The sequence below is a fragment of the Hemitrygon akajei genome, chromosome 2 (assembly GCF_048418815.1).
Source record: "Hemitrygon akajei chromosome 2, sHemAka1.3, whole genome shotgun sequence".
Lineage (NCBI taxonomy): Eukaryota > Metazoa > Chordata > Chondrichthyes > Myliobatiformes > Dasyatidae > Hemitrygon > Hemitrygon akajei.
In genome coordinates, this window is record NC_133125.1 from 107727058 (window position 1) to 107753877 (window position 26820).

General features: G+C 41.6%; 1 protein-coding gene across 3 annotated transcripts in view; it reads right to left on the reverse strand.

The window, feature by feature from the left end:
• Window positions 1-26820, reverse strand: part of ptpn4a (protein tyrosine phosphatase non-receptor type 4a) — a 227768-nt gene that overhangs the window by 47725 nt on the left and 153223 nt on the right. For 2 of the 3 annotated variants that reach the window (XM_073027041.1, XM_073027025.1), the window contains 5 exons: window positions 23314-23486; window positions 21524-21592; window positions 12423-12557; window positions 5894-6052; window positions 4445-4628 (listed from right to left, as the gene is read on the reverse strand). In XM_073027041.1, the coding sequence (XP_072883142.1) occupies window positions 4445-4628; window positions 5894-6052; window positions 12423-12557; window positions 21524-21592; window positions 23314-23486 (720 nt within the window). The remainder of the gene's footprint in view (window positions 1-4444; window positions 4629-5893; window positions 6053-12422; window positions 12558-21523; window positions 21593-23313; window positions 23487-26820) is intronic. The other variant, XM_073027032.1, reaches the window with a different exon arrangement.

The following is a 26820-nucleotide window of genomic DNA, read 5'->3' on the forward strand; positions in this document are numbered from 1 at the left end:
AGGCTGATTTCAACACTTCATACCAGCTGAAAGAAATGAACCCTGTGTCGATCCTGTTCAAACCACACAAAAACTTTATACATTTGTATGTCGTCACCATTTATTTTCTAAACTCTAGAGTATTGGCCCTACTCGATCTCTTCACATAGGGTCTATGTTCCATCTCTAGGAATTAAACAGATGAACATGTTGCATTCCCTCTATCGCGAGCATTATTTATTTATTTTGATAGCGTGCAGAATAAACTCTCCAGACCAGTAATCCCTCCATTTAATCCTAGCCTAATAATGGGACAATTTACACTGACCAATTAACCTACCAATTGGTATGTCTTTGGAGCACCTGGGAGAAAACGTACAAACTCCTTAAAGGCAGTGACGGGAATTGAACCTGGGGCGCCAGTACTATAAAGCTCTGTGCTAACCACTATGCTACTGTACCCCCCCCCCCCCCAGCACGGTGGAACAGGTGTGCGCCACTTAACATCCAATCATGTATACGTCTGTAGTCCCGATCGGAGAACATGACGTAGCAGACATAACCAATCTCGTGTATCGCACACCTCCTGAGTGTAGTAGCATAATTTCTCTAATTTTCTTTCAAAAATATTACCGTAAAGTGCATCTGGCTTCCAAACGCAGCAAAACCACTTGTAGTGATAGCAGCAGCAAGAGGCAAAGTATATAATATGGTGTTCGCACAACGTCCAAATCACATAACATCCAATTTCACAGAATGTATCGTGGACGTTAAGTGACGTATACCTGTATATCTAAGGAAGAAAATCCTCCTTAGGTAGTGGACAATACTATGTCAGGTTCTGTCTACCCAGGATTCTCAAACTTCTGATCTTCCAAGGGTCAATATACCTTTGATCTTCCCAACAACTTGTGTTATGTACCTGACATCTTCCATGTTCATGAATCACAATCGCTCAGGCACTAGATACTACATCCTATTAAATTTATTCCATCATTCCTTTTCAAGCATTTTGACATAAATTATTTTTAAGGGAACAAGAGATGCATTTGCACGACTGATATCACTAATTAGTGGCAAGGACACTAAGTAAAGTATTTCTGGGAAATCGTAGATGTGCAAAAGCCACACAGTAATAACAGAGCATGTGAATTATCTGAGAAAATACTAGAGAAGCAAGAAGTGAAACAAAGTATAACCTCATGGTAAAACATTTTGTGGCTCACAATGAAGTTGGTTTGGCTGGTTTTAGTTCTGGAAAATGAACCAGGCTGTGAAGAAACATGTAGGAAAAATTAAGTACAATATAATATTTGGAAGAGCTATGAGAAATATGTGGACTACTCCAAGATGAAAACATTCAGTTTGAGAAGGGACAATTACAGTGGGATGAGAACAATTTTAACTTGGGTAAACTGGAATTGAAGTTGATAGGAAGAACTATCATTACTGGAAGGTTTTTTAAGGTGTTGTTTTGGCTACAAACTACTTACCATCTCATGAGGGTGAAGATAGAGAAATTAAAGCCTAAAAATAGACGGAAAAAAATCGAATTGTGTTGAGAGTGAGAAAGTGACGACCAGGCCAAATTCAGAAAATTCACAAGGAAAGTGAAAATGAGATGGGGAAGTAAAAAATGAGATGGAGAGAGCACGCAAAAAGACTGGCAGCAAGATCAAATTGGAGAAGATAATCTACACATTGAATTTGACAGCGTGCCTGGGTACTAGAAGAGTATTGCACATCAGTCTTTACAATAGAAAAATGCTGCTGCTGCCACAGACTCAGCAGAGGCAAGTGTTGTTAAGATCCTGAATGGGCTAAAATTTGATAGATCTGGAACAGGAATACTAGTTGCCCTTAAAGTGGTTAAATCATCTGGGCCCATTGCTGTAGAGGAGAGAGGCAGGAAAAAAAAGGCAATCAGAAAGGTCTTGGTCATTATCTTCCAAACATCCTTGTGTTTGGGGTATGCATGTATATTGAACAAGTGCAAATGTTGCACCTTTGTTCAAATGGTGTCAATCAAAGTAAATTAATTTTAAAAGTGTTCACAGTATATGCCATCCAGTAATACTGAGATTCATCCCCTTGTGGGTGTCCACAGTAGATACATAGAAACACAATGGAATCAATGATAAACTATACAAAGTCAGACAAACAATGTGCAAAGACAAAAACAGTGCAAGTACAAAAAAGCTAATAATAAATAAATAATGAATAATACTGAGGACATGAGTTGTAGAGACCTCGAAAGTGAGTCCATAGGTTGTGGAATTAGTTCAGTGTTGAGGTGAGTAATTCTTCACTCAGGTTCAAGAGCCTGATGGTTGAAGGGTAATAAATGTTCCTGAACCTGGTGGTGAGGGTATTCATGAACCCATTCGTTCATTTAAAAGAAGGCTTCAAGATTTGCTTTGAACAAATCTGTACATCCTCTTAGCAACCTAAACTTATCTAAATGACACTTAAAATTTAGAAACATAGAAAACCTACAGCACAATACAGGCCCTTCGGCCCACAAAGTTGTGCCAAACATGTCCCTACCTTAGAAATTACTAGGCCTACCCACAGCCCTCTATTTTTCTAAGCTCCATGTACCTATCGAAAAGTCTCTTAAAAGACCCTATCGTATCCACCTCCACCACCGTTGCCGGGAGCCCATTCCACGCACTCACCACTCTCTGCGTAAAAACTTACCCGACATCTCCTCTGTACCTACTCCCCAGCACCTTAAACCTGTGTCCTCTTCTGGCAACCATTTCAGCCCTGGGAAAAAGCCTCTGACTATCCACACGATCAATGCCTCTCATCATCTTATACACCTCTATCAGCATCCATTTAAAACAGAGATGTGGTGCAATTTCTTTAACCAACAGGTGGTGAGTTTGTGGAATGTGTTACCACAGACAGCTGTGGAGGCCATGTTGCTAGGTGTATTTAAGGCGGAGATTGATAGGTTCTTGATTAGCCACAGCATCAAAGGTTATGGGGAGACGGCCAGGGAGTGGGGTGGCTTGAGAAAGAAATCAGCTGTGATTGAATGGTGGAGCAGACTCCATGGGTCAAATGGCCTAATTCTGCTCCCACGTCTTATGGTCTTATGGAATGGGTACGCAGGATGGAATTTAATACTAAGAAATGCAGTCTGCGATTTTGACAGGACGATTGAGGAGAGGCAATGAAAATTACACTGCACAATTCTACAAGGATTCTTCAAGGGCTACAAGAATAAAGGTCTGGGGAATACAAAGCTATAGTACATGTGGCATTATTTCTTAAAAGGCAAAGGGTGGCTGAGGAGAAATGACAGAATCAAATCATGAAACACACAGACAGTTCCCATTGGTGGAAGGGTCAAGTTTCAGGGACAAAGAATTCAAGTGATGGACAAAAATGAAATTAACATGAGAAAAACATTTTAAAAAGTGGAGCAAGCAGTTTCCCTTTTGACTGTGCAGCCAGATAATTTAGCAGAGGCAAAATCTAATAGTAGTGGAGTTTCACGGGGGCTAGTGTTGGGACCACAACTAATCACTTTACTCAGTACATTAATGACCTGGATGAAAAAAGTGAGTGTATTATGGCCATGTTTGCTGGCAATACCTATATAACTGGAGGGACACAAAAAGCAGGGTGTCTGCAGAAGGATTTGGATATAGGAGAATAGGCAAGGATGCGGGAAATGGTATATCGCATAGGGAACTCATAAATCAGAGGTGAAAGGGACTTGGGAGTCCTAATCCAGGATGAGTGAGTTACAAAGGCAGCAAATGCAATGTTAGCATTCATTTTGAGATGACAAGAACAAAAGAGCAAAAATGTACTACTGAGGTTTTAAAAGGTGTTGGTCAAACCATATTTGGAATACTGAGAACAATTTTGACCCTATACCCCAGAGAGGGCCAACAGTAGGTTCATACGAATCATCCCAGAATAAAATATTTAACAAAATGAGCGTTTTATGTCTCTGGGCCTGTACTCAATAAAGATTCAGAAGGATGGGGCAGGGGGGGTGGGGGGAGATTTTATTGGAACTTGCTGGATAGAGTGGAAAGATATTTCCATTAGTAGCAAAATACAGCTTCTGACAGCAAAGCCTTAGAATCAAGGGATGTCCCTTTGAAACTGAGATGAGGAGAAACGTCTGTGGAATTCACTGTCACAGTCCCAGTCACTGGTATATTTGAAGTAGAGAATGGTTGGTAAAGGGGTTAAAGGAGAAGTTGGGAGAACGAGTTTGAAAAATAAACAACCATGTTTGAAGGTGGGTCTGCCACGATGGGCCAAATGGCCTAATTCTGCTCCTATACCTTATGATCTAATTCAAAGGAGATCTAAGTAGGAATCTGTAAGGAAATAAATTGCATGAGTACGGGAGAGGGACAAGAGACTGGAATAAGTTGAATTTCTTTCAGATGGGCCATTGAAATTCTGTGAAATGCAATACTCAAACATTACTTACTGTAGATTTTTCTGATGTTATTGGAACATCCAAGAAGTCGTTGTAGTGGGAGCCCAGTTCCTGCTGGGAAGTGTTTGCCTGGTGAGACAGGATTGAATTTTTCTTTTGTTTCGGTGGCAACGCAGGAGGCTGTCCTTCTCCAACTGTTTCCTGACAACTAGAAGAACGTTCCTCTTTCAGCATACTGCAAATTCAAATAGATACTGCCTTGTTGCCAAAACATCGGTAAATACATACGAGTAAAAAAGTTTAAGCTGCTGTACAAGGAGGGAAAGACACTAAATAAGGGTGGGAAGGGAGAGAGAAGGGGGTTCTTCATTTACAACTTTAGTCTTAAACCACAATGAGCAAAGTTCAAGAAATTGCAGAACAGAATTACAATATTGGAATCTCTCTTTGCATTGGAAGTGACACCGCAGGTTAACAATTCTTCTAGCCAAAGATGTAGATTTATCTGCTACGTGTTTCCAGCACTTCCCTTTATTGTTTATTTCATTAGTGGTAGAAAACAAGCAAGCAGAAAACTGAAGATTTAAGGCTCTTCAACAAATGGTTTAGTTTAGGATTGGTACAGCCCCAAATGGCACACCGTCTTTACACTATCCTTATTCTTTCAGCTGGTGGATCCTATGGTTGGTAAATCCAACAAAAAACATGTCTCGGGTGCTGTTGTGAATTTTGTAGATGGGCCACATCAATATTTCTTCCACGGAAAAGGTCCCCGTCACATTATTAACAGCTGAAAATTTTAAGATTAGAAACCTTAAAACAGCAGAGTTCTTGGTTTTCAGCTGAATTTGAGGGATTGAAAGAATATTACTTTGCTATGATAAAGTGTAGCATATTGTACGCCAGATCATACACAATTAGTCTAATGATATACCCCTTACAGTGGCTATGTTACCTAACTAAGCATGTTATTTATCACTTTTGCAAGTTGAAGCCAAGACCCGCGTTCAGGGTTCGGGTCAATCGACTGGACAGGATCTGCTAATTGCAGTCAGTGCTGACTTCCACATACAATAAATCCAATTGGTATGATATTGCATTTCAAGATAGAAAGTAGTTATAATTTCACAACAGTACAGCTACCTCCAAAATTAATTCAATGGAATTTAATTGGAGCTAAACCACATCAAACAGCTTGTTATATCATACAAACTGCAAATCAAACCTTGAACAGCAAGAAATGTGGCTTCATTCAAAACATCTCACATTTAAGTCTAGTGCAAGCTAAAGGGCCTATAACTATACTGTACTGTTCTAGGTTCTAACCATGAAATAACATCTAATAAAATAAAAGGCCAAGATGAGTGAAGAGAGATTTTTTTAAAATTAAACTGATACATGAGCTCTTGTTGATCCAGTTAAGCTGCCAAAATCCTGAAATGCCCAGATACAACATAAATCTCCTAAAATAGTGTACCAAATAATGAACAGGAAACTTACGGAGATGATTCCAGAATAATACTGTTTGCTTGTGTGGAGGAAGGAGATTTGTGATTAGCAAAGACTTCACTTGATGAAACGTGTACTACGTGGTCAACCAAGTGCCCTACAGATGAAGGTCTCAGACGACTTCCATCCTGAGTGAACGTTGAGCTCCGGCTTTATCCCAAAAATTTATTACAAAGGAGAAAAAAAGTAAATTAGATACACAGTCACCAGATCAGCTACCACAATATGTTTACTACTAATAATAATGCAACCATTTATTAACATTTAGAGAAAGCTTCATTTCACCACTGTACTCCCTCCCTAACAAGACTAACACTACATTATACTTCAACAACTTGAACTTGTATAGTGCCTTTTACATCCCCAGGATGTGGGAAACACTTCAATTCCAATTACTGTTTATAACACACATACAGTTTCTTATATGGCAATGCATCAGATCACACACACTAATGCTTAGCAGCTCTGTATGGAAACATAGGGTTGCATATAGTAACAGGAACCATCACCTACATCACCCAGCACATGAGACACTATGAAGTTCTAGTATCCACAGTAAAGAATGGCAAGCTCATCATTCTTCAGGGAACAGTGCAGGGGAAAAGAAAAAGGGGCAGACAAAGGAAGAAACAGACAGACAACATTGCACAGTGGACTGGACAGAGCTTTGCCACAACCTGGACACTCGCCCACAATCGTGAGAGATGGAGGCAACTGGTACAGTGCCCCTACAACACAGGCGGGTTGTGGGATCCGTAACCATAATATATACTTCAATAATAAATTTATTCTGAACATTGAGATACTTATAATACCTATAAAAAAAATACTCTCCCCACCCCCCAATGGAAGTTGTCATGCTTTATTGTTTCACAACATTAAATCACAATGGATTTAATTTGGCTTGATGCTGATCAACAGACAAAAAAAAACTGTCAAAGTGAAAAGAGATCACTACAAAGTGATCTAAATTAATTACAAATATAAAACAAAGTAACTGATTGCCCAAGTGTTCATCCCCTTCTAGTCAGTATTTAGTAGATGCACCTTTGGCAGCAATTACAGCCTTGAGCCTGTGTGGATAGGTCCCTATTAACTTTATACATCTGGACACGGCAATTTTTCTCCATTCTTCGTTACAAAACTGCTCAATCAAGCTCTGTCAGATTGCATGGGGATCGTGAGTGAACAGACTTTTTCAAATCCAGCCACAAATTCCCAATTGGATTGAGGTCAGAACTCTGACTCGGCCACTCCAGGGCATTAACTTGGTTGTTTTAAAGCCATTCCTGTGTAGCTTTGGCTTTATGCTTGGGGTCATTGTCTTGCTGGAAAACAAATCTTCTCCCAAGTCACAGTTCTCTTGTAGACTGCATCAGGTTTTCCTCCAGGATTTCCCTGTATTTTGCTACACTCATTTTACCCTGTACCTTCACAAGCCTTCCAGGGACTGCTGCAGTGAAGCCTCCCCACAGACACCACCACGCTTCACAGTAGGGATGGTGTATTCTTACGCCAAACATAGCATCTAGTCTGCTGGTCCAAAAGCTCGATTTTCGTTTCATCAGACCATAGAACCTTCTTCCAGCTGACTTCAGAGTCTTCCATATGCCTTCTGGCAAGCTCTTGTTGAGATTGTATGTGAGTTTTTTTCAACAGCGGTCTTCTCTTTGCCACACTACCATAAAGCCTGCGACTGGTGAAGCATCCAGGCAACAGTTGTATGTGCAGTTCCTCCCATCTCAGCTACTGAAGTTTGTAGCTCCTCCAAAGATGTCATAGGTCTCTTGGTGACATCCCTTACTAGTCCTCTTCTTGCATGCCACTCAGTTTTTGAGGACAGCCTGTTATAGACAGATTTACAGCTGTGCCATATACTTTCCATTTCTTGATGATTGACTGAACTGTGCTCCAAGGGATAGTTAATGACTTGGAAATGTTCTTGTATCCATCTCCTGACTTGTGCTATTCAGTAACGTTTTTGTCTTCATGGTGAAGTTTTTGCCAGGATACTGACTCACTGACAGTTGGACCTTCCAGATACAGGTGTATTTTTACTACAACCAATTGAAAGACCTTGACTGCACACGGTGATCTCCACTTAGCAAATTATGTGACTTCTAAAACCAATTGGCTGCACCAGTGATGATTCGGTGTATTACATTAAAGGGAGTGAATACTTGAGCAATCAAATATTTTGTGTTTTATATTTGTAATTAAGTTAGATCACTTTGTAGAGATGTTTTCACTTTGACGCTAGTCTTTTTCTGTTGATCAGTGTTAAAAAAGCCAAATTAAATCTACTGTGGCTCACTGTTGTAAAACAATAAACATGAAAGCTTCCAAGGGGTTCAATACTTTTTATAGGCACTGTAGCTGTCTAGTGTTTACAAAGAGGTGAAATAAGCTTTGGGAGGACAAACCAGGGTAGAATTTCATAGGTTAGGGGTGTAGAACATAGGGATCTGGGAATACAGATCTTTAATTCCTTGAAAGTGGGTAAATCTCTTTCCTTAGAGGGTGCTGAGTGTGGAATGAGCTGCCAACAGCAGTGACGGATATGGGTTTGAGTTCAATATTTAAAAGAGGGGTTGATAACTACATTAATTGGAGGTGCATGGAGGGCTATGGTTCATGTGCAGGCCAGTGGAGCTAGGTGGAATAATAATAAGGCACAGACTATATGGTCTGAAGGGCCTGTTTCTGTGCTGTCGTGTTCTATGTCTCTACCAAATTTCCTAGCTTGCTTCAATACTGTAATCCACATAGAGCCCACTGGCAGAACCAAGTCTTTGAGGTTCCCCTGCATTTCATGTGCAAGCAAAGAACAGAACTTCCTCTGGGATTCTAGCTCCAACCTCCATTGATATCAATGGGAACTTCTAGGCTCAGAGATTTTAAAAAAAGCAAAATAATTCATGAAGTGTTTCTTATGAACTCTATAGCGAGCAATTTTGGGTTTCTTATCTCTGAAAATATGTGCTGACATTGGAAAGCAGTGGAGGAGGTTCACAAGAAAAATCTCGAGAATGAAAGGGTTAATGTATGAGGAGTGTTTGATGGCTCTGGGCCTGTATTGACTGGAGTTTGGGCAGGGGGAGGGGGGGAATCTTGAATATTGAAATGCCTAAAGAAAATGGATGTGGAGAGGATGTTTTCTATAGTGGAGCAGTCTAGGACCAGAGGGTACAGCCTCAGAACAGAAGGACATTCCTTTACAATAGCAATGAAGAACAATTTCTTTAGCCAGAGGGTGGTGAATATGTGGAATTCATTGCCATGGCCAGCTGTGGAGGGCAAGTCATTGAATATATTTAAAGCAGTGGTTGATAGGTTCTTGCGGAGCCAGAGTGTCAAAGGTTTTGGAGAGAAGGCAGGAGAATGGGGTTGAGAGGGATAATAAATCAGTCATGATGGAATGGCGGAGCAGACTCGATGAACTGAATGGTGTAATTCTGCTCCTATGTTCTGTAGTCTAATTCTTTAAAAAAAAAATTTATTCAATTAAATTTTAGCTATTTATTATAAACAAACATGTAGAAATTTAAAAATTATCCTCAACCTAGCAGCTGGCAAACGTAGGGAACAAACTTGCCAAATGTCAAGGTTTAAGGGCCAGTTCAGAGGCAAGCCCTTGCAGACCCCGACATTTTCCAGGCCTAGCTGTTAAGATTCTGGATGCCGCAAGTACAGAAGAAGAGAACCTGCAAGAGGGAATTCTGGTTGGATTGACTGTACTAACAAGGATCAACTCGATGCAGAGGAAGCAAAAAAAAAATGCCATAAAAGTGAAGTAAAAGCTGGATGTTTTGAACACTCAGCACCTGTGGAATACTGCAGAGAATATTTCCTCTGAAACTCCTTGGTTTGCTTTCATCTCCACAAAGTGGCAACTCATTGCATGGAACTTTCCTATGCCACCTCAGAGGATGCAACTCCTCATTGCATGGAACTTTCCTATGTCACTGCAGAAGATGTAACATTTGTTTTGTTACTTCTTCCCCTCTTACCAACCACAGAGACTCAAACATATATTAAGTGACCACTTTGCAGAACTCCTCTGTTCAGTCCACATGGGTGGCACCATTCTTCCAGTTGTTTATCACTTAAGTCTCCATTCTATTCCCACAACCTCACACTGTCTGAAAAGCTCAACACATAGTTGTATTTCCAATGCATGTCAGAACTGCTCAGTAATGACCAAAGGTCAGCTGCCTTCTCATGAAATGTCAGCTGAGTTTTGCCTGCCACCACAGTCAGGGAATTTCTAGAATTCTCTTTTGTTTCGGGCTTTCCATCAAATGCATTGTTTTATTTCCCACAGTTGCAGCATGCTCTTTTAAAAAAACTATTTTTGTCTCATCCATCTCCTTCTACTTAATCTCCAGACATACGAGTGGCAATAATCAAGCCTTAACAATTCACCCCACAAGTGGACTTCCCTTTCCTCTCCATCTCATATTTCTTTTGTAACTTTCTACAGCTCCATGTTTACTGTAAGGTACAATTTGATATTTCCATAATCTTAAAGTAATACTTCAATAAAAATGACATCACATATGCATTGTGGTATTGGCTATTGATTTATGTTGTCAGAGAAGCAAAGTGCCTTTGACAGGACCGGAGCAAATGGAAATGTGCAAAATTTTTCATTGGATTCCTGTCCTAATAAATAGATCAGCACTACTACAATGAAGATACATTTGAATAAAAGAATTCATGATAGACTGCTTCACTTCCCACTCTATATTTTGTGTGTATTTTAAAAAATGTATGATTGCACTCATTCAGAATGCATCCCATCAAGATTGCAAAACAAAACCATGCGGAGATGAACTGGATTGATTACGAAGATGTAATCTGACGGTTGTTTTATGCTTTCAAATATTTGATGTTCCATAAGCATGCACAGCCATTTAACAATGCTGCAACTGGTATTTTGGACAAATTTGAATGGCATTTAACTACCCTGGACCAGAAATTTGAAAAGATCAACAAAGCAGCATTTTGTATAGTGTTCAACACACATGTGACACACACTTCCTGTCACTATCCTGATATTGATTCATTAACGATGGAGAACAAAGAATCGGTTTGTGATGACCGACCTGTTACCTACTGCACAAATCTGCAGTTAGATTACAACTGTGCTCACACTTTAAAATTAATGCCATGGAAGTGTACATGAGAACAAATAATTTTTAATTTTCATTTTTTTAAAAAACTGCTTCCTTATCATGTGTACACCATAGCAATCTAAATTTAAATTTCCCTTGAAAATTAAAAAAAAAGATTTGTGACACTATAAAATAATGTTTTAGGAAACTGCAAAATTAAATACTATGGTATTTTAGCAAAAATATCCTCTAACTTTATGTACAAGTACTCAGAATTCAGACTGCACTATTAAAATGAGCGAGAGACATATTGAATTGTGGCTTTCAACAGGGAAGTTCAACAGGGAACAACAGGGAACTTTTCAATATTGAAAAGATATCTAGAACCTATAGAACTCTGGCTTTTATACCAGAGTTATAAATTGCAGTGTCCTTTGGACCAAATTTGATTTGATAAAGTCCGGGTATGTTGTATAAAGCATTATCTAAACGTAGCAGATCGGAACTCTTGATCAGGTGAGCCAAGCATTAAGTAGTTCACAGAAACAAAATACCACAGATACTAGAAATCTGAAATGAAATCAAAATGGTGGAAATTCTCAGCAGAATAAGGCAGAGACATGGGGGTGATTAAGGTCAATGTTGAGACGACCCTAATAGTTGTTTAACATCAAGGTATTACTGTCTCCATTTTCATTCCAGACAGACTATTTTGTTTTAACAAAGTGGTTTAATATTGTGGGTAGCACAGAGCAGCAAAATATGTGCCCCAAAAATGTCACAATCATGTTCATTAAACCACCCCAGCCCCCATGAGGCAGTTGGCATTTTGCTCTATACCATGATTAGCTGTTAAGTTATTTACAGGCGTACGCAACGAACCTTTTCCCCTGGCCTCAATGACTGCTATTGAATCAACTTGGCAGACAGAATGCACTGGAGAACATCACAGCTTCTTGCTCCGTGATACCCGACTCTACTTGTTAATGGTTCTGAATGAGAGCAACAACTTCTTTCAAGTAACTGGAGGAATAATTCACAGTTGGGCAACAGATCAAAACATTCATCCTATCTGCCCTAGAACCACCGAATTAAACACTTACGACATTTTAGTCATACTGATCCTTAAAGGCCACAAAAATGCAACACTTGTTCAAAACAGAATGCAAAATCACCCAAATATGTGCAAGTAAACCATACTAACATTTTCATGCATTTTCCCTGCTGCATGCTAGAACATGCTGAAAATCAATCCTTAATGCACTAAGGCAGAGTGCAAATGACAGTGATGAATGCACAAAAATAGCAGCACTGTCAGAGGCAGAAAATATTTACTCTAGAAGCAGTGCTGTTAAAATTCATTACCCTACCAATTAAATTAAAAGCTTGCATTTGCTACTCACTGATTTGGAGTTCCGGGTGGAGAACGCGAAGGTAGACTTTGCGTTTCAAGTCGATCATCTGACAGCGAATTCCTGCTTACAGATTCCCAGTCCATCCCACTCATCACCTTTCTTGTCAATGGTTTACTGGGTGATCTAATCATTCAAAGAGAAAATGCAACATTTAACATGCTTCACAATTAGGTTTTAAGCAGAGTGATTATAAAAGTAATTAGATCCACAGAGGAATTCCAAATGGCATGAAAGTGATGAGGACATTTAGCCTCCAGAGCCTGTTCAGCCATCTACATTAGATAATACCCAATGTGATTGATTTCCGTTCGCCTACTTGCACAGAGGACTTCCAAACTGCTATCTACTCGTGGATGTTGTATGGTTTTCAAACTTCAGGTCTTGGTTTAATTTTTAAGTATGCCTTCAAACTCTCCAAGTAATTTCCTTCTATGCACCTGACTTAATATCCTGAAAACCTCCACTTATACATTTGTTTTAAATTCAAATAAATGCAATCCTAGTTTTTCCTCATTAACTATAGTCGTCCAATACAAGGTCTCAATGCTTCATCAAGAACACATCAATCATTTTGCAATGCTTTAGCCACCATCTGAACAAATGGTTAAAAACCACCACAGTCCAACGCAAAACAGTTAAGTGAGCGATTTCCACAAATCGCAAATACAGTAAGACATTTACCAACACATTGAGTTCTCGATTAACAAATTATACTCTACTATTGAGTATGAACATCAAGTGTTATAAATACATCATGCCAAGCCTCAAACTAAACACATTCAAAACCACTTATTGCAACAGCCTACACTAGAATTCAAATGCAAAATAAACCAGTAAAATGTGGAATATTGATCCACAGCCTCACCATTCACATTTCTTCATGACTTGTTTGTTTCAGACATTTAGGATGTCACAAGCAATTAATTTGAAAATATGCCTTTTAAACTAGTTTTCCTACAGCGAAGTGAACAGAAACCATAGGTTGAATAATGCACATCTCCACCTCATCTCCAAACTAGCTGTGTACATTATATCACAATTTCAAAGGTTACCTGCAAAATATGGATACAAACTTATTTAACCTAGACCTATTGAAAAGGCAGTGAAGTAACTGAAGGAAAATATCTCGACAATTTAAACTTGGTGGTACCACCCACTCTCAAACAGGTTTGATGAATTTCCTGTGCATTTGGAAATTTCGCAGAAAATGCAACCACACTGCATCAGTGTGCTGTTCTCAGCTGTGGTTAATCTGACCGCCACGGCTGTGTCTGCACAGCCATTGGTCCTCTATGCCAAAAACCAGAGACAAAATTAATGAACCTCACACACAATTACTTCACACCACACTAAAAGGTTTCAGTCCTGAATTTTTGGTGCTCCAATAATCTACAGGTAATTAACAACATTTATTCTTTCTTTAAACTGAACTTACAACAGAACTTATTCAAGTAATATGTGCTGTCTTCACCTATTCTGCTTCAACACATCTTGTCAGCATGTAGAATTTATAAAATACACTGCAGCAACTCACCGCGATTTCTTCCTCAGTACTACCTCAATTCTCTACTTCTCCCATCTAGAAAAATGGCAGCAGCGGTGTGGGAACGTGGCAACCTTCAAGTTCCCCTCCAAGTCACACACTATCTCTACTTGGAAATCCAGTTATTAATCTTCGTCATTGCAATTTGCAAAACAATAACACATTAGGATTATATTCACAACAGAAACATCAGAGGTGCTCTGTGGCAGCTCACCACCAATATATCCAAGGTGGCTAATAACTGTTGGTCACATCAAAAACAATGATTACATTAAATAAGACTTTGATAACAGCATTTTTGACGCAGGAATTTCACAGAGCAACAGTCAAACGAAAAGTGACATAATTGGAGGAAGTGTTAATATTAGAACAGTTAACAAAGACTTGCATGATAGAACAGTACACTTCAAGAACAGGCCTTCTGGACCATGATGTTGTGCTGAGCTAATTAAACGAGTAATTAAATACCTAACTAAACTTATCGCTTCTGCCCCCACAATTTCTCTATCCCTCCATTCTCTGAATATGAGCCTTTCTAACAGCAGGAATGCACCAAGCTTAAAAAAAAATACTTGCCCCCACCTCGTGTTTGAACTTACCCTTCTTACCTTATATACATAACCTGCAAAACCCAACTTTCAGGAGGATATAGTTGAGTTCAGTACCAAATTTAAAATGTACAGCCACGCTTCCCACAGATAGTCAAATGCTCAACTTGCAGCAGGCACCTAAACACTGTAGAGATACCTCTAACACAATCTCAGTAAAATGTTCCCAAACCACTGCTAGAAATGAACCATCAGCAAACTATCAGGTCAGCAAACGCAGCACAGTGACCCTAACTAAACACACTATGTCATTCACATACCCAAGAGATTCCTAAAGGAAACGCTGTACTGAACCCTCACTACAGGTGAACAGAAGAACTGATTCAAGGATTCTCTCAAACCCTCAATGAAAAATCAACTCCCATCCCTACCTCCTGAATATCTGAAATAAACAGAAAAATGGTGAACACACGGGTCAGGTAGCATCAATGGAAAGAGAAACTTAATATCTAACATCAAAGACCTCCATGAGAATAAGATAGTTTTAATCTGTAGAAAGGATGGGAAAGGACAGATAGAATGAAAGGAATAGTTCTGATAGAGTGAGACCAAGCTAACTGTGAGAAGAGCTCTAGGAGCTCATTTGATTAATGGATTAATGAGGTGGTTAGAGAATAAAAATTCAATACAAGTGATAAGTAAAATGGAATTGGAATTTGGTTTATTATTGTCACATGCACTGATATACAATGAAAAGGTTGCCTTGCATACTGTTCATACTGAACAAATCATTACACAATTCATTGAGGAAGAACCAGGTAAAACAATAACAATGCAGAATAAAGTGTAACAGGTACAGAGAAAGGGCAGTGCAGGTAGATAATAAGGTGCAAGATCATCACAAGGTAGTTGTGAAGACAACAGTCCATTTTATCATACTAGGGAACTATTTAATAGTCTTATAACAGTGGAGTAGAGACTGCAGTCAAGCCTTGCAAGACATGATTTCAGCTTTTATATCTTTTGCCTGATGGGGAGCACGGTGAAGAGAGAATGTCTTTGATTATACTGGCTGCTTTACCATGACAGTGAGAAGTAAAGAGAGGGTCAATGGGTGGAGGGTGGAGTTGGTTTCCATGATGTGCTGAGTTGCACCTACAACTATGCAGTTTCTTACCAAGCCATTATGCATACAGTGCATAATATGCATACCAAGCCATTATGCATACATATTAGGTTTTCTGTAGTGCATCATTGAAAATTGTGAAGGGTCAATGGGGATGTGCCAAGTTTCATTAGCCTTCTGTGGAAATAGAGACATTTGTCAACTTGCTTAGCTGTGATGTTTGTGTGACTGGAACAGGGCAGGCTACTGATGATGTTCATTCCTAGGAATTTGAAGTTCTAAGTTCTTTCAACCTCAACAATGTTGATGTCGATAGGAACATAGGTCATTGGTCAGCCCTTTCAATTTGCTGACATTCAGGGAAAAGTTGTTGCCAAACTTTCTATCTCCTTCCTATACTCATTTTTATTTGCGATATTGCCTACTATGGTAGAAACATCTGCAAAGTTCTTCATGCAGTGAGAGAGATTATGGAGAAAACATGAAAAGGTTGAAATGCAAGGCTATAATGCATGTCACATAGATTGTATTAATGGAAAGAGGATAACAGCCTCACATACAGTGAACACCACAGTTGATGACTTGCAGGGAAGTGGCCAGTTCTGATACAGAAGGAGAAAGAATGACTTAAAGTTGCAGGGTTGACAGAGTCGGGAAGGCTCCAATTTGCTTTGAAAGACAATGTGATGTTTCATTTTAAATATTCATTTTAAAGTTACAATTTGCCACAAATAGGTGAAGTGTGGGAATCGAATGGAGAATTTGCCCCTGGAGGACCAAATGGACATGCTTTGCAAAGTGGTTATCCATCTATATTTGGTTTCCCTGCAACTCCCTTGTCTGCCTGTCCCTTCCCACTGCTCTGCTTCCTGGAATTTATCCCTATATCTGCGCTAAGTGCTGCACCTGCTCCTCACCACCATTCAGACTCCCAGGCAATCCTTCAAGGTGAGGAAATGCTTATTTTGTTGCATGTGCACTTCCACACTGGTGGACATTTTCCCATTCTCACCACCAGCCCCAGGACAGCCAACTCACACTTCCTGATTATCGCTGTTAAGCTTGCCTAGACTTGGAAGGTTATGAGTTGAAATGGGTAACCCATTTGATTGATGTGCAGGTGAATCTTGCATGTGTAAAGTGAATGAAGAATGTACTCATTGAGGAGTTATACTGACATGCATGCTTATTAAAAGTGCGTGCCATTTGAGGGGAAATGAGCAAATAAGGCTCAGCTTTACAGCAGGGATTCCCAACCTTTTCACGCCATGGACCAATACCAATAAGCAAGGGGTCCATGGACCCCAGGTAGGGAACCCCTGCCTTAGGGGATGGGCAGATCATTTGTGGCTATTGTGCCACCCCCCAGCCATGATTTAAGGTGGTTGAAACTTTGGGCAATCATCCAGGTTTGGGGGTTCAGCTCAGGGTTAACAACCCAAACTGGTCAATCAAAACGGCTACGGAAACAACAATGAAGAATCCTTCTACATCTGTGTGTTATGGTATTCCAAGTCTCTACCCAGGATTGGTAGTGAAAACTGAAAGTTAGGTACTGGCAGGAAGGAAGCCCTGAACACTGCTAAGACAGGGGAAGCATCTTACCAGTTATTCCTTACTCTATTGCAAGACACAAGCAGATCACTGAATACCAGCCTCCTGGAGAGTGACTGCTTGCCTGATTTCAATAATTGGTTTGAAGATGGCTAGACTCTACAGAAGTGAGGTAAAGCGGCATTAACTTCATGGACCTTATTCAGATTATAGAGGAGGAGGCGCTTGCTACCCTGAGGCAAATCAGGGTAGATAAATCCCCCTGAGTGTGACAAGGCATTCCCTTGGACCCTTTGGGAAGCAAGTGCAGAATTTGCCAGGGCCCCAGCAGAGATACTTGAAACATCCTTAGTGACAAGATAGGTACCAGAGGATTGGAGGATAGTCAATGTTGTTCTGTTTAAAAAAGGCTCTAAGACCAGTGAGTCTGACATCAGTTGTGGGAAAGTTATTGGAAAGTATTTTAAGGACCAGATATATAAGCATTTGGAAAGGTATGGATTGATTAAGGACAGTCAGCATGGCTTCATATGTGGTAGGTCATGTCTAATCAGTCTTATAGATTTTTGAGGAAACTACCAGGAAAGTGGATTAAAGCAAGGCAGTCGATGTTATCTTCATGAACTTCAGCAAGGCATTTGACAAGGTCCCACATGGGAGTCTGGTCAAGAAGGTTCAGCTGCTCGGCATTCAGGATGAGGTAGTAAATTGGAATAGACGTTGGCTTTGTGGGAGAAGCCAGAGAGTGGCAGTAGATGGTTGTGTTTCTCATTGGAGGCCTGTGACTAGTGGTGTGCCACAGGGATCAATGCGGGGTCCTTTTTTGCTTGTCATCTATATCAATGATCTGGATGATAATGTGGTTAACTGAATCAAAAAACTTGCAGATAACACCAAGATTGGGGGTGTAGTGGACATGAGAAAGGCGATCAAGCCTTGCAAAGGGATCTGCATCAGCAGGAAAAGTGGGCAGATGGAATTTAATGCGGACAAGTGGGAGGTTTTGCAATTCAGTAGGACCAACCTGGGTAGGTCTTACACAGTGAACGGTAGGGCACTGAGGAGTGTGGTAGAATAAAGGGATCTGGGAATACAGGTACGTAATTTGTTGAAAGAGGTGTCCTAAGTAGATTGGGTCATAAAGAAAGCTTTTGGCACATTGGACTTCATAAATCAACGTATGATTCATGAGAATAGGTTGAGTGAACTTGGCCTTTTCTCCTTGAAGCGATGAAGGATGAAAGGTGACCTGATAGAGGTGTATAAGAAGATGAGAGGCATTGATCATGTGGATAGCCAGAGGTTTTTTCCCCAGGGCTGAAATGGCTTAGTTTTAAGGTGCTTGGAAGTATGGTGGAGGTGGATATAACCATATAACAATTACAGCATGGAAATAGACCATCTCGGCCCTTCTAGTCCATGCCGAACGCTTACTCTCACCTAGTCCCACCTACCTGCACTCAGCCCATAACCCTCCATTCCTTTCCTGTCCATATAACTATCCAATTTTTTTTTAAATGACAAAATCGAACCTGCCTCTACCACTTCTACTGGAAGCTCGTTCCACACAGCTATCACTCTCTTGTGTAAAGAAGTTCCCCTTCGTGTTACCCCTAAACTTTTGCCCCTTAACTCTCAACTCATGTCCTCTTGCTTGAATCTCCCCTACTCTCAATGGAAAAAGCCTAGCCATGTCAACTCTATCTATCCCCCTCATAATTTTAAATACCTCTATCAAGTCCCCCCTCAACCTCCTACGCTGCAAAGAATAAAGACCTAACTTGTTCAACCTTTCCCTGTAACTTAGGTGTTGAAACCCAGGTAACATTCTAGTAAATCTCCTCTGTGCTCTATTTTGTTGACAACTTTCCTATAATTCGGTGACCAGAACTGTACACAATACTCCAAATTTGGCCTCACTAATGCCTTGTACAATTTTAACATTACATCCCAACTCCTATACTCAATGCTTTGATTTTTAAAGGCCAGCATACCAAAAGCTTTCTTCACCACCCTATCCACATGAGATTCCACCTTCAGGGAACTATGCACCATTATTCCTAGATCATTCTGTTCTACTGCATTCCCTACCATTTACCATGTATGTCCTATTTTGATTAGTCTTACCAAAATGTAGCACCTCACACTTAACAGCATTAAACTCCATCTACCATCTTTCAGCCCACTCTTCTAACTGGCCTAAATCTCTCTGCAAGCTTTGAAAACCTACTTCATTATCCACAACGCCACCTGTCTTAGTATCATCTGCATACTTACTAATCCAATTTACCACCCCATCATTCAGATCATTAATGTATATGACATTACAATACAATAGGGTCTTTTAAGAGACTCTTAGATAGGAGTTTAGAAAGAGAGGGCTATGTGGTAGGGTAATACTAGGTAGTTTCTAGAGTAGTTACTTGATCAGCACAACATTGTTGGCCACAGGGACTGTAATGTGCTGTAGATTTCTATCTTCTGTGTATTGCTTAGAATGTAGAAGATTGAGAGGAGATCTGATAAAGGTACACAAAATCAGGAGGGGTATAGATAGGGTAAATGCAAGCAGGATTTTTCCACTGATGGTGGGTGGCACTACAAACAGAGATCATGGGTTGAGGGTGAAAGGTGAGAAGTTTAAGGGGAACAGGTGGGAAATGTCTTCATTCAGAGGGTTGAGAGAGTGTGGAATGAACTGCCAGCACAAGTGGCCCAAGTGAGCTTGATTTCATTTAAAAGAATTTTGGATAGGTACATGGATGGTAGGGATATGGAAGGCTATGGTTCCAGTTCAGATCGATGGGAGTGGGCAGCTTAAATGGTTTTGGCATGAACTAGATGGGCCAAAGGGCCTGCTCCTGTGCTGTACTTTTCCATGTCTCTAAATGTGTTTTGGTGAGCACAAGAACACATGGACATCTCTGCATGGATGGCTCTACTGCTCGCTAGGCTGCTGGCATTTAGGGTAGCAATGAAGGGCCTCCTTCTCTGGTGGAGTTCTACGCTTCCTTCATCGTGTCAGTAGCTTGGTTTTCACTTCTGTCAGTCATGCACATCCTGGAGGAGACTCAGGAACACCGATGCACTCAGGTGTAGGAGAATTGCTGTATCTGTAACAATTTCCTTTTACCAGTCAGGGCTGTTAGTCCTGAACTGAACCATCAAACCTGGAGGATCAGTGGATCGCTCTTAGTCTGGCCTCTACCCTTTGACCTGTTTGGTATGGGTCACCCTACCAAGGGCTAAAGCACTAAGTCCTGACTCCAGCCAGCATAGCTTCCCAGGTCATTGAGGCATGCAAGCCTCCAAACCACAACAGGGTTGTGGCCCTTTTGGAGGCTGCATGGATGCAACAATGGAATATTAATCTTTCATTTCAGTCCAGCATTAACTCCCAACAGGCTGATACACACTTCCTGCCCAAAGTTTCAACCACCATAAATCATGGCTGGGGGGTGGGGCTGGGATTCTGAATGGTGGTGTAGCACTTAGCACAGATGCAGGGATAAATTCCAGGAAGGAGAGCAGTGGGGAGGGACAGGCAGACAAGGGAGCTGCAGAGAAAGTGACTCCTGTGGAAAGCAGAGAGGGCGGGAGTGAAAGATATGCCTGGTGGGGGGATCCCATTGGAGATGGCAGAAGTTGTGGAGAATGGCGTGTTGATAAGGCAACTTGTGGGGTGGTAGGCGAAGATAAGGGGGAGCCCTATCCCTATTATAGGGAGAAATGGGGTGAGGGCAGACATGCAGAAAATAGAGGAGAAACAGGTGAAGGTAGCGTTGATAGTAGTGGAAGAGAAACCAAATTCTCTGACAGAAGGTAACATCTTGAAAGTCCCGGTATGGAAAGCATCATCCTGAGAACAGATGCTATGGAAATAGACAAACTATAGAATATTAACCAGTGACAAGGTAGGAAAAGCTGTATTCTAGGTAACTATGGGAGCCAGTGAGTTTGTAAAAGACGTAATCTGTTTCCAGAAATGGAGACTACACGTCAGCTTGTGCCTCACCCCTCCCTGTACTTTTTAATTCCAGCTTCTGCTCTCTTCCTTCCCAGTGCTGATGAAGGATCTCAGCTCAATGTTGACTGTTCATTTCCCTCCATATACTGTACATGGCCTGAGCATCTGACTTTCTCCAGCATTTTGAGTGAGATGCTCAAGATTGCCAGCATCTGCAGAATCTTGCGTCTTGTGGATAGTGGAGAAATTTCAAATGTTGTGATATGGGTCAGTCACTAATATACTACAACAGTAATACAAACATATTAATTTCTTTACTTAAAAATTTAAGAATAGCAAAATATCATATACCTGGCAAATACCCTGTCTTTGTTTGCTTTCTCTTTTCCATATTGCACGGACTGAACTTCTGTCCTCCCACTGCAAATTAAAATCATTTAAAAATTTAACAATCAACTTACTTTAAAATACACTGTGACAGAGATTTTCATTACTGTAATGTTGATAAAGTATTTAATTCAGCTATATTCACATCTTTCTGAACTCATGCTGGGAGTACAAAGTCACAGCTCACATTTATCATGAAGTGGTGATACCATGACTACATGCACAGAACCACAAAGAGCAACGAGGAGAGTTATTGGCATTTCAGTTTAACGTATGTTGCATTCACTGTGGGTCAGTGAGAATGTGCAGCAATTTGTCAAAGTGGGTTGTAAACTGAAATCATGTTACAAATTTTGAACCCAGTTTGGATTAAATGTCAATTATTCTAAACCAAATAACTATTGATATCTATCCTTCTGTAGCATTTTATTCAATGCTCAATCTTTCATGTGTGAATTATGAAACTTGTTTAATATAATTCCCAATATGATACAAAAGGAGTATACTATGATGTAATAATATATCAAAGATTCAAGATGTGATTATTTTTCTATCAATGTGGAAATACATGCTGATTGCCTTTACAACAATTCATATCAGACCTGGTCGTCTCCTCAAATGGTTCATATGGGAAGATTTATTACAAGCTTAGAATTTAATGCAGGCTAATGTTAAAATCTGTTCAATCAATGAGGTAAGTTTAATTAAAAAGCTTTGGACAGTTGGTCCATAAAATAAGAGAAATATATACAACCAGAAATTGGCAATTACTATTTAATACTTCTCAAATGTATCACATACATTATAAAAGCTGAAGTGGTCAATGACTAAAATTTGCCGGATTTGGTTTAATAATGACATACAATGAATTATTACTTACTGTTCAAACAAAGTTACATTCTCTGTATCAGAGCTAGATAGTGGAGAATTCTGCATCAGACTTCAATAATTAACACTAATTTCAAGGGAAATCTAGCAAAGGTTCAAAGTAAATTTATTATCAAAGTACATACATGTCACCATATACAACCCTAAGATTCATTTTCTTGTGGGCATACTCAATAAATACGTAATAAAATAAAAACCCATAATAGAATCAATGAAAGACTGCACCAACCCGGCATTCAATTAGTGCATAAAAGACAACAAACTGTGCAATACAAAAAGAAAGAAATAATAAAAATAAATAAACAAATACTGAGATCATGAAATGCAGAGTCCTTGAAAGTGAGTTGAAGTTGAGTGCAGTTATCCCCTTTGATTCAATATCCTGAGAGTTGAGGGGTAGTAATTGTTTCTGAATCTGGTGCTGAGAATCCTGAGGCTCCTGTATCTTCTTCCTGATGGCAGCAGTGAGAAGAAAGCTCAATCTAAGTAGTGGGGGTTCCTGATGATGGATGCCGCTTTGTTGCGACAACATTCCACGTAGATGTGATCAATGCTCTGAAGATTGCAGTGTGTGTATATTGACGTTTTTGTGGTAAACATGTACTTTTACTTTTGTAGAAAGCAGAAAGATGAGAATCCTAATGCTAGTGCAATGAATCATTCTGTCTTAATTTAAAACCATTAACCAGTATGAAAATATGTACATCTGAGAAAAACAATACCAGGCAAGATCATAACTGACAAATTACAGTTCCATTAATACATCATGATATACAAAAGAAAACTAATTTGAACTAAATGCTATTAATATCTAATAAAAATTAGTTTCATTGAGGACAATGACACAACAAATCTTTAGGACCTACCAGTATCGGAACTTTGACCCCAACGTAAAATAATGTGCAAAAAAGTTCTTCTGTGGAGGTACCGGTCTTTCTAGTCGGAAAAATGTATGATGCTCCACACAGGCTTTCCACAAATTCTTACAAGCTCGGTAGTTCCCCATATTAAACCCTAGTAATGTTTCTCTTGATTCATGCTGGATGGAGAGAAATTTAAGATAGTCTATTAAGTTCAAATGTTTCTTTACAATTCCTAGTGTAATTAGAGTATCTAAAATCAAAGCAATTTTTTCAATTTTCTTCATGTCCCACTGGTACAATTTGATCAAACACTATTACTGAGTATATAAATAACCAATTCTACTTTACTTAGTTGTCTTCATCATAAATTAATTGACCATGATTCACAAAGCTCTTTATAAATTTATATTAGTAGAGTCTAAACATGGACTATCCTGGCCTTAATACTTAACAAAGCCAGATGCTGACATAAGCCGATGTACCAATTGAGGACAATGTTAGTTACATTAGTCCCAATGTATAGAGATTGTGTAGTATGTACCAATCTCAGGTTAAAATTAACGTACAACAGATTAGTAAGACAATGGAGGGAAATGGGCAATATTTCAGGTCTGAGGAAGCGTGACACATTGACTGTTTCTTTCACCAAAAGATGATGACCAACTTGCTAAGCATTTCTGTAATTTTCTCTTTGTGGCCATCTTTTTGAATCTATACTTTTCCTTCAGTCCAAAGTAATTATTGTTTTGCTCAATAGCCTTCATCAATGTGGCAAACTGACTTCAGTAGTCTCTCAATTGTCAGTAACCAGCAACAATTGTACATCAAATTCTCCTTAAGTGCAACAATGTAAATTGCTTAGCATCCAAAACACAAATAGGTCATTTCGACTAAATGCCATACACAGTGGATTCTGGTTAATTGGGCCATCAATTAATCAAGGCAAGACCCAATTACTAGCACACTCGAACCGGCTGACAATTAGCCAGAGCCAGAGACAAAGATACATAGCCTCAGGGAGTTTCAGTTACGTGCCTCTCCAAGTATCGAGTGGGGGGAGACAGGCTTTTAAGCAAGACTGTGTTTGTGAAATAAACTTAGTCCGTGGTTGCAGTTTACCGACTCCGTGTCGTAATTTCAGCGCTGCGCGTAGCACACCGCTACATTGGTGACCCCGACGGTCCAACCGTTTTTTTGGACCGGAGATGGCAGACGCTGCGTTTGTTAACGCGGTTTCCTTGAAGCTGCCAAGCTTCTGGACGCTACAACCTCACCTATGGTTTCAGCAAGCAGAAGCCCAATTCCATGTTCGGCAAATAACCTCAGAGGACACCCGTTACTACTACGTGGTGAGCTCCCTCGACCAGGACACAGCGGCCCAGGTCGCAGAGTTCGTACAGTCTCCCCCGGCAGACGGCAAGTACACGGAATTCAAAGCCCTGCTCATAAGGACTTTCGGGCTCTCCCGCCGCGAGCGAGCTGCCCGCTTACTGCACCTGGATGGCTTGAGAGACAGGCCTCCATCGGCTTTGATGAATGAGATGTTGTCTCTGGCCGACGGACACACACCCTGCCTCATGTTTGAGCAGGCATTCCTGGAGCAGCTGCCCGAGGACATACGCCTGCTGCTGTCCGACGCGGATTTCAGCGACCCCCAGAAGGTGGCAGCCCGGGCGGACGCGCTGTGGAACGCCAAGAAGGTGAGTGGGATGTCCATCGCACAGATCACCAGGCCATCCAAGCAGCAAACCAGTCCAGGCCCGGCCGCAGAGCCCGCTAAACCCAGAGGCCGGGGTGTGGAGCCCAACGAACACTGGTGTTTCTACCACCAGCGGTGGGGCGCAGATGCCCGCCGCTGTCGCCCGCCCTGCCAATTCCACGGGAAACGCCAGGGCCAGCCGTCGCTGATGGCTACGACGGCTGGCCTTCGGGATAGCCTCCTGTATGTCTGGGACAAACAGTCGGGACGCCGGTTTTTGGTCGACACCGGTGCCGAGATCAGCGTCTTACCTCCGACGAGTTACGACACCCGCAGCAGGGCGCCGGGTCCCCCCCTACGGGCCGCGAACGGCAGCACAATAAGGACTTATGGCACCCGTCCGGTGCAGCTACGGCTCGACTCCAGCAAGTTTACGTGGGACTTCACACTGGCCGCCGTAGCCCAACCGCTTCTGGGTGCGGATTTCTTGCGGGCTCACAGCCTACTGGTCGACCTGCCCGGGAAGAGACTGGTTCACGCCGAGACCTTTCAGACATTCTCCCTGGGTGCAGCCCAGTTGCCAGCCCCTCACCTCGGCTCCATCACGCTGTCCGGCAATGACTTCACCAGGGTCCTGGCGGATTTCCCATCGGTTCTGGCACCACAGTTCACGGCAGCCATGCCCCGACACGGTGTACAGCACCACATCCTGACCCAGGGACCACCCCTCCATGCCCGCGCTCGGCGGCTTCCCCCGGACAAGCTCCGACTGGCGAAGGAGGAGTTTACACGGATGGAGGAATTGGGGATCATACGGCGGTCTGACAGCCCATGGGCCTCTCCCCTGCACATGGTGCCCAAGGCGACAGGGGGCTGGAGACCGTGCGGCGACTACCGCAGGCTGAACGAGGCTACAACACCGGACCGCTACCCTGTGCCGCACATTCAGAACTTTGCAGCCAACCTGCACGGCGCGCAGATCTTCTCCAAGGTAGACCTAATCCGCGGATACCATCAAATCCCGATGCATCCAGACGACATCCCCAAAACGGCTCTCATCACCACGTTCGGCCTTTTCGAGTTCCTCCGCATGCCGTTCGGTCTGAAGAATGCCGCACAGACGTTCCAGCGGTTGATGGACGCGGTGGGACGCGACCTGGACTTCGCATTCATCTATTTGGACGACATCCTCATAGCCAGCAGCAGTCGTCAGGAGCATCTGTCCCACCTCCGACAGCTCTTTGCCCGGCTGAGTGACTACGGTCTAACGATCAACCTGGCCAAATGCCAGTTCGGGCTCGACACCATTGACTTCCTGGGCCACAGGATTACTAAAGACGGGGCAACCCCTCTGCCCGCTAAGGTGGATGCGGTCCGTCATTTCCCCCGACCCACCACGGTCAAAGGCCTGCAGGAATTCGTAGGTATGGTCAATTTCTACCACCGCTTCCTCCCTTCAGCTGCCCGGATCATGCGCCCCCTGTTCGCCTTGCTGTCCGGTCCGGGCAAGGACATTACCTGGGATGAGGTGTCCGCCGCCGCTTTCATTCAAACGAAGGATGCCTTGGCGAATGCCACGATGCTAGTGCACCCCAGAATGGACGTCCCTACCGCCCTCACGGTGGACGCCTCTAACACGGCAGTCGGTGGGGTACTGGAGCAGCTCATCGCGGGCCGCTAGCAACCCCTGGCGTTTTTCAGCAAACACCTGCGGCCACCCGAGCTCAAGTACAGTGCTTTCGACCGGGAGCTGTTGGCGCTATACCTGGCAATCCGGCATTTCAGGTACTTCTTAGAAGGTAGGCCCTTCA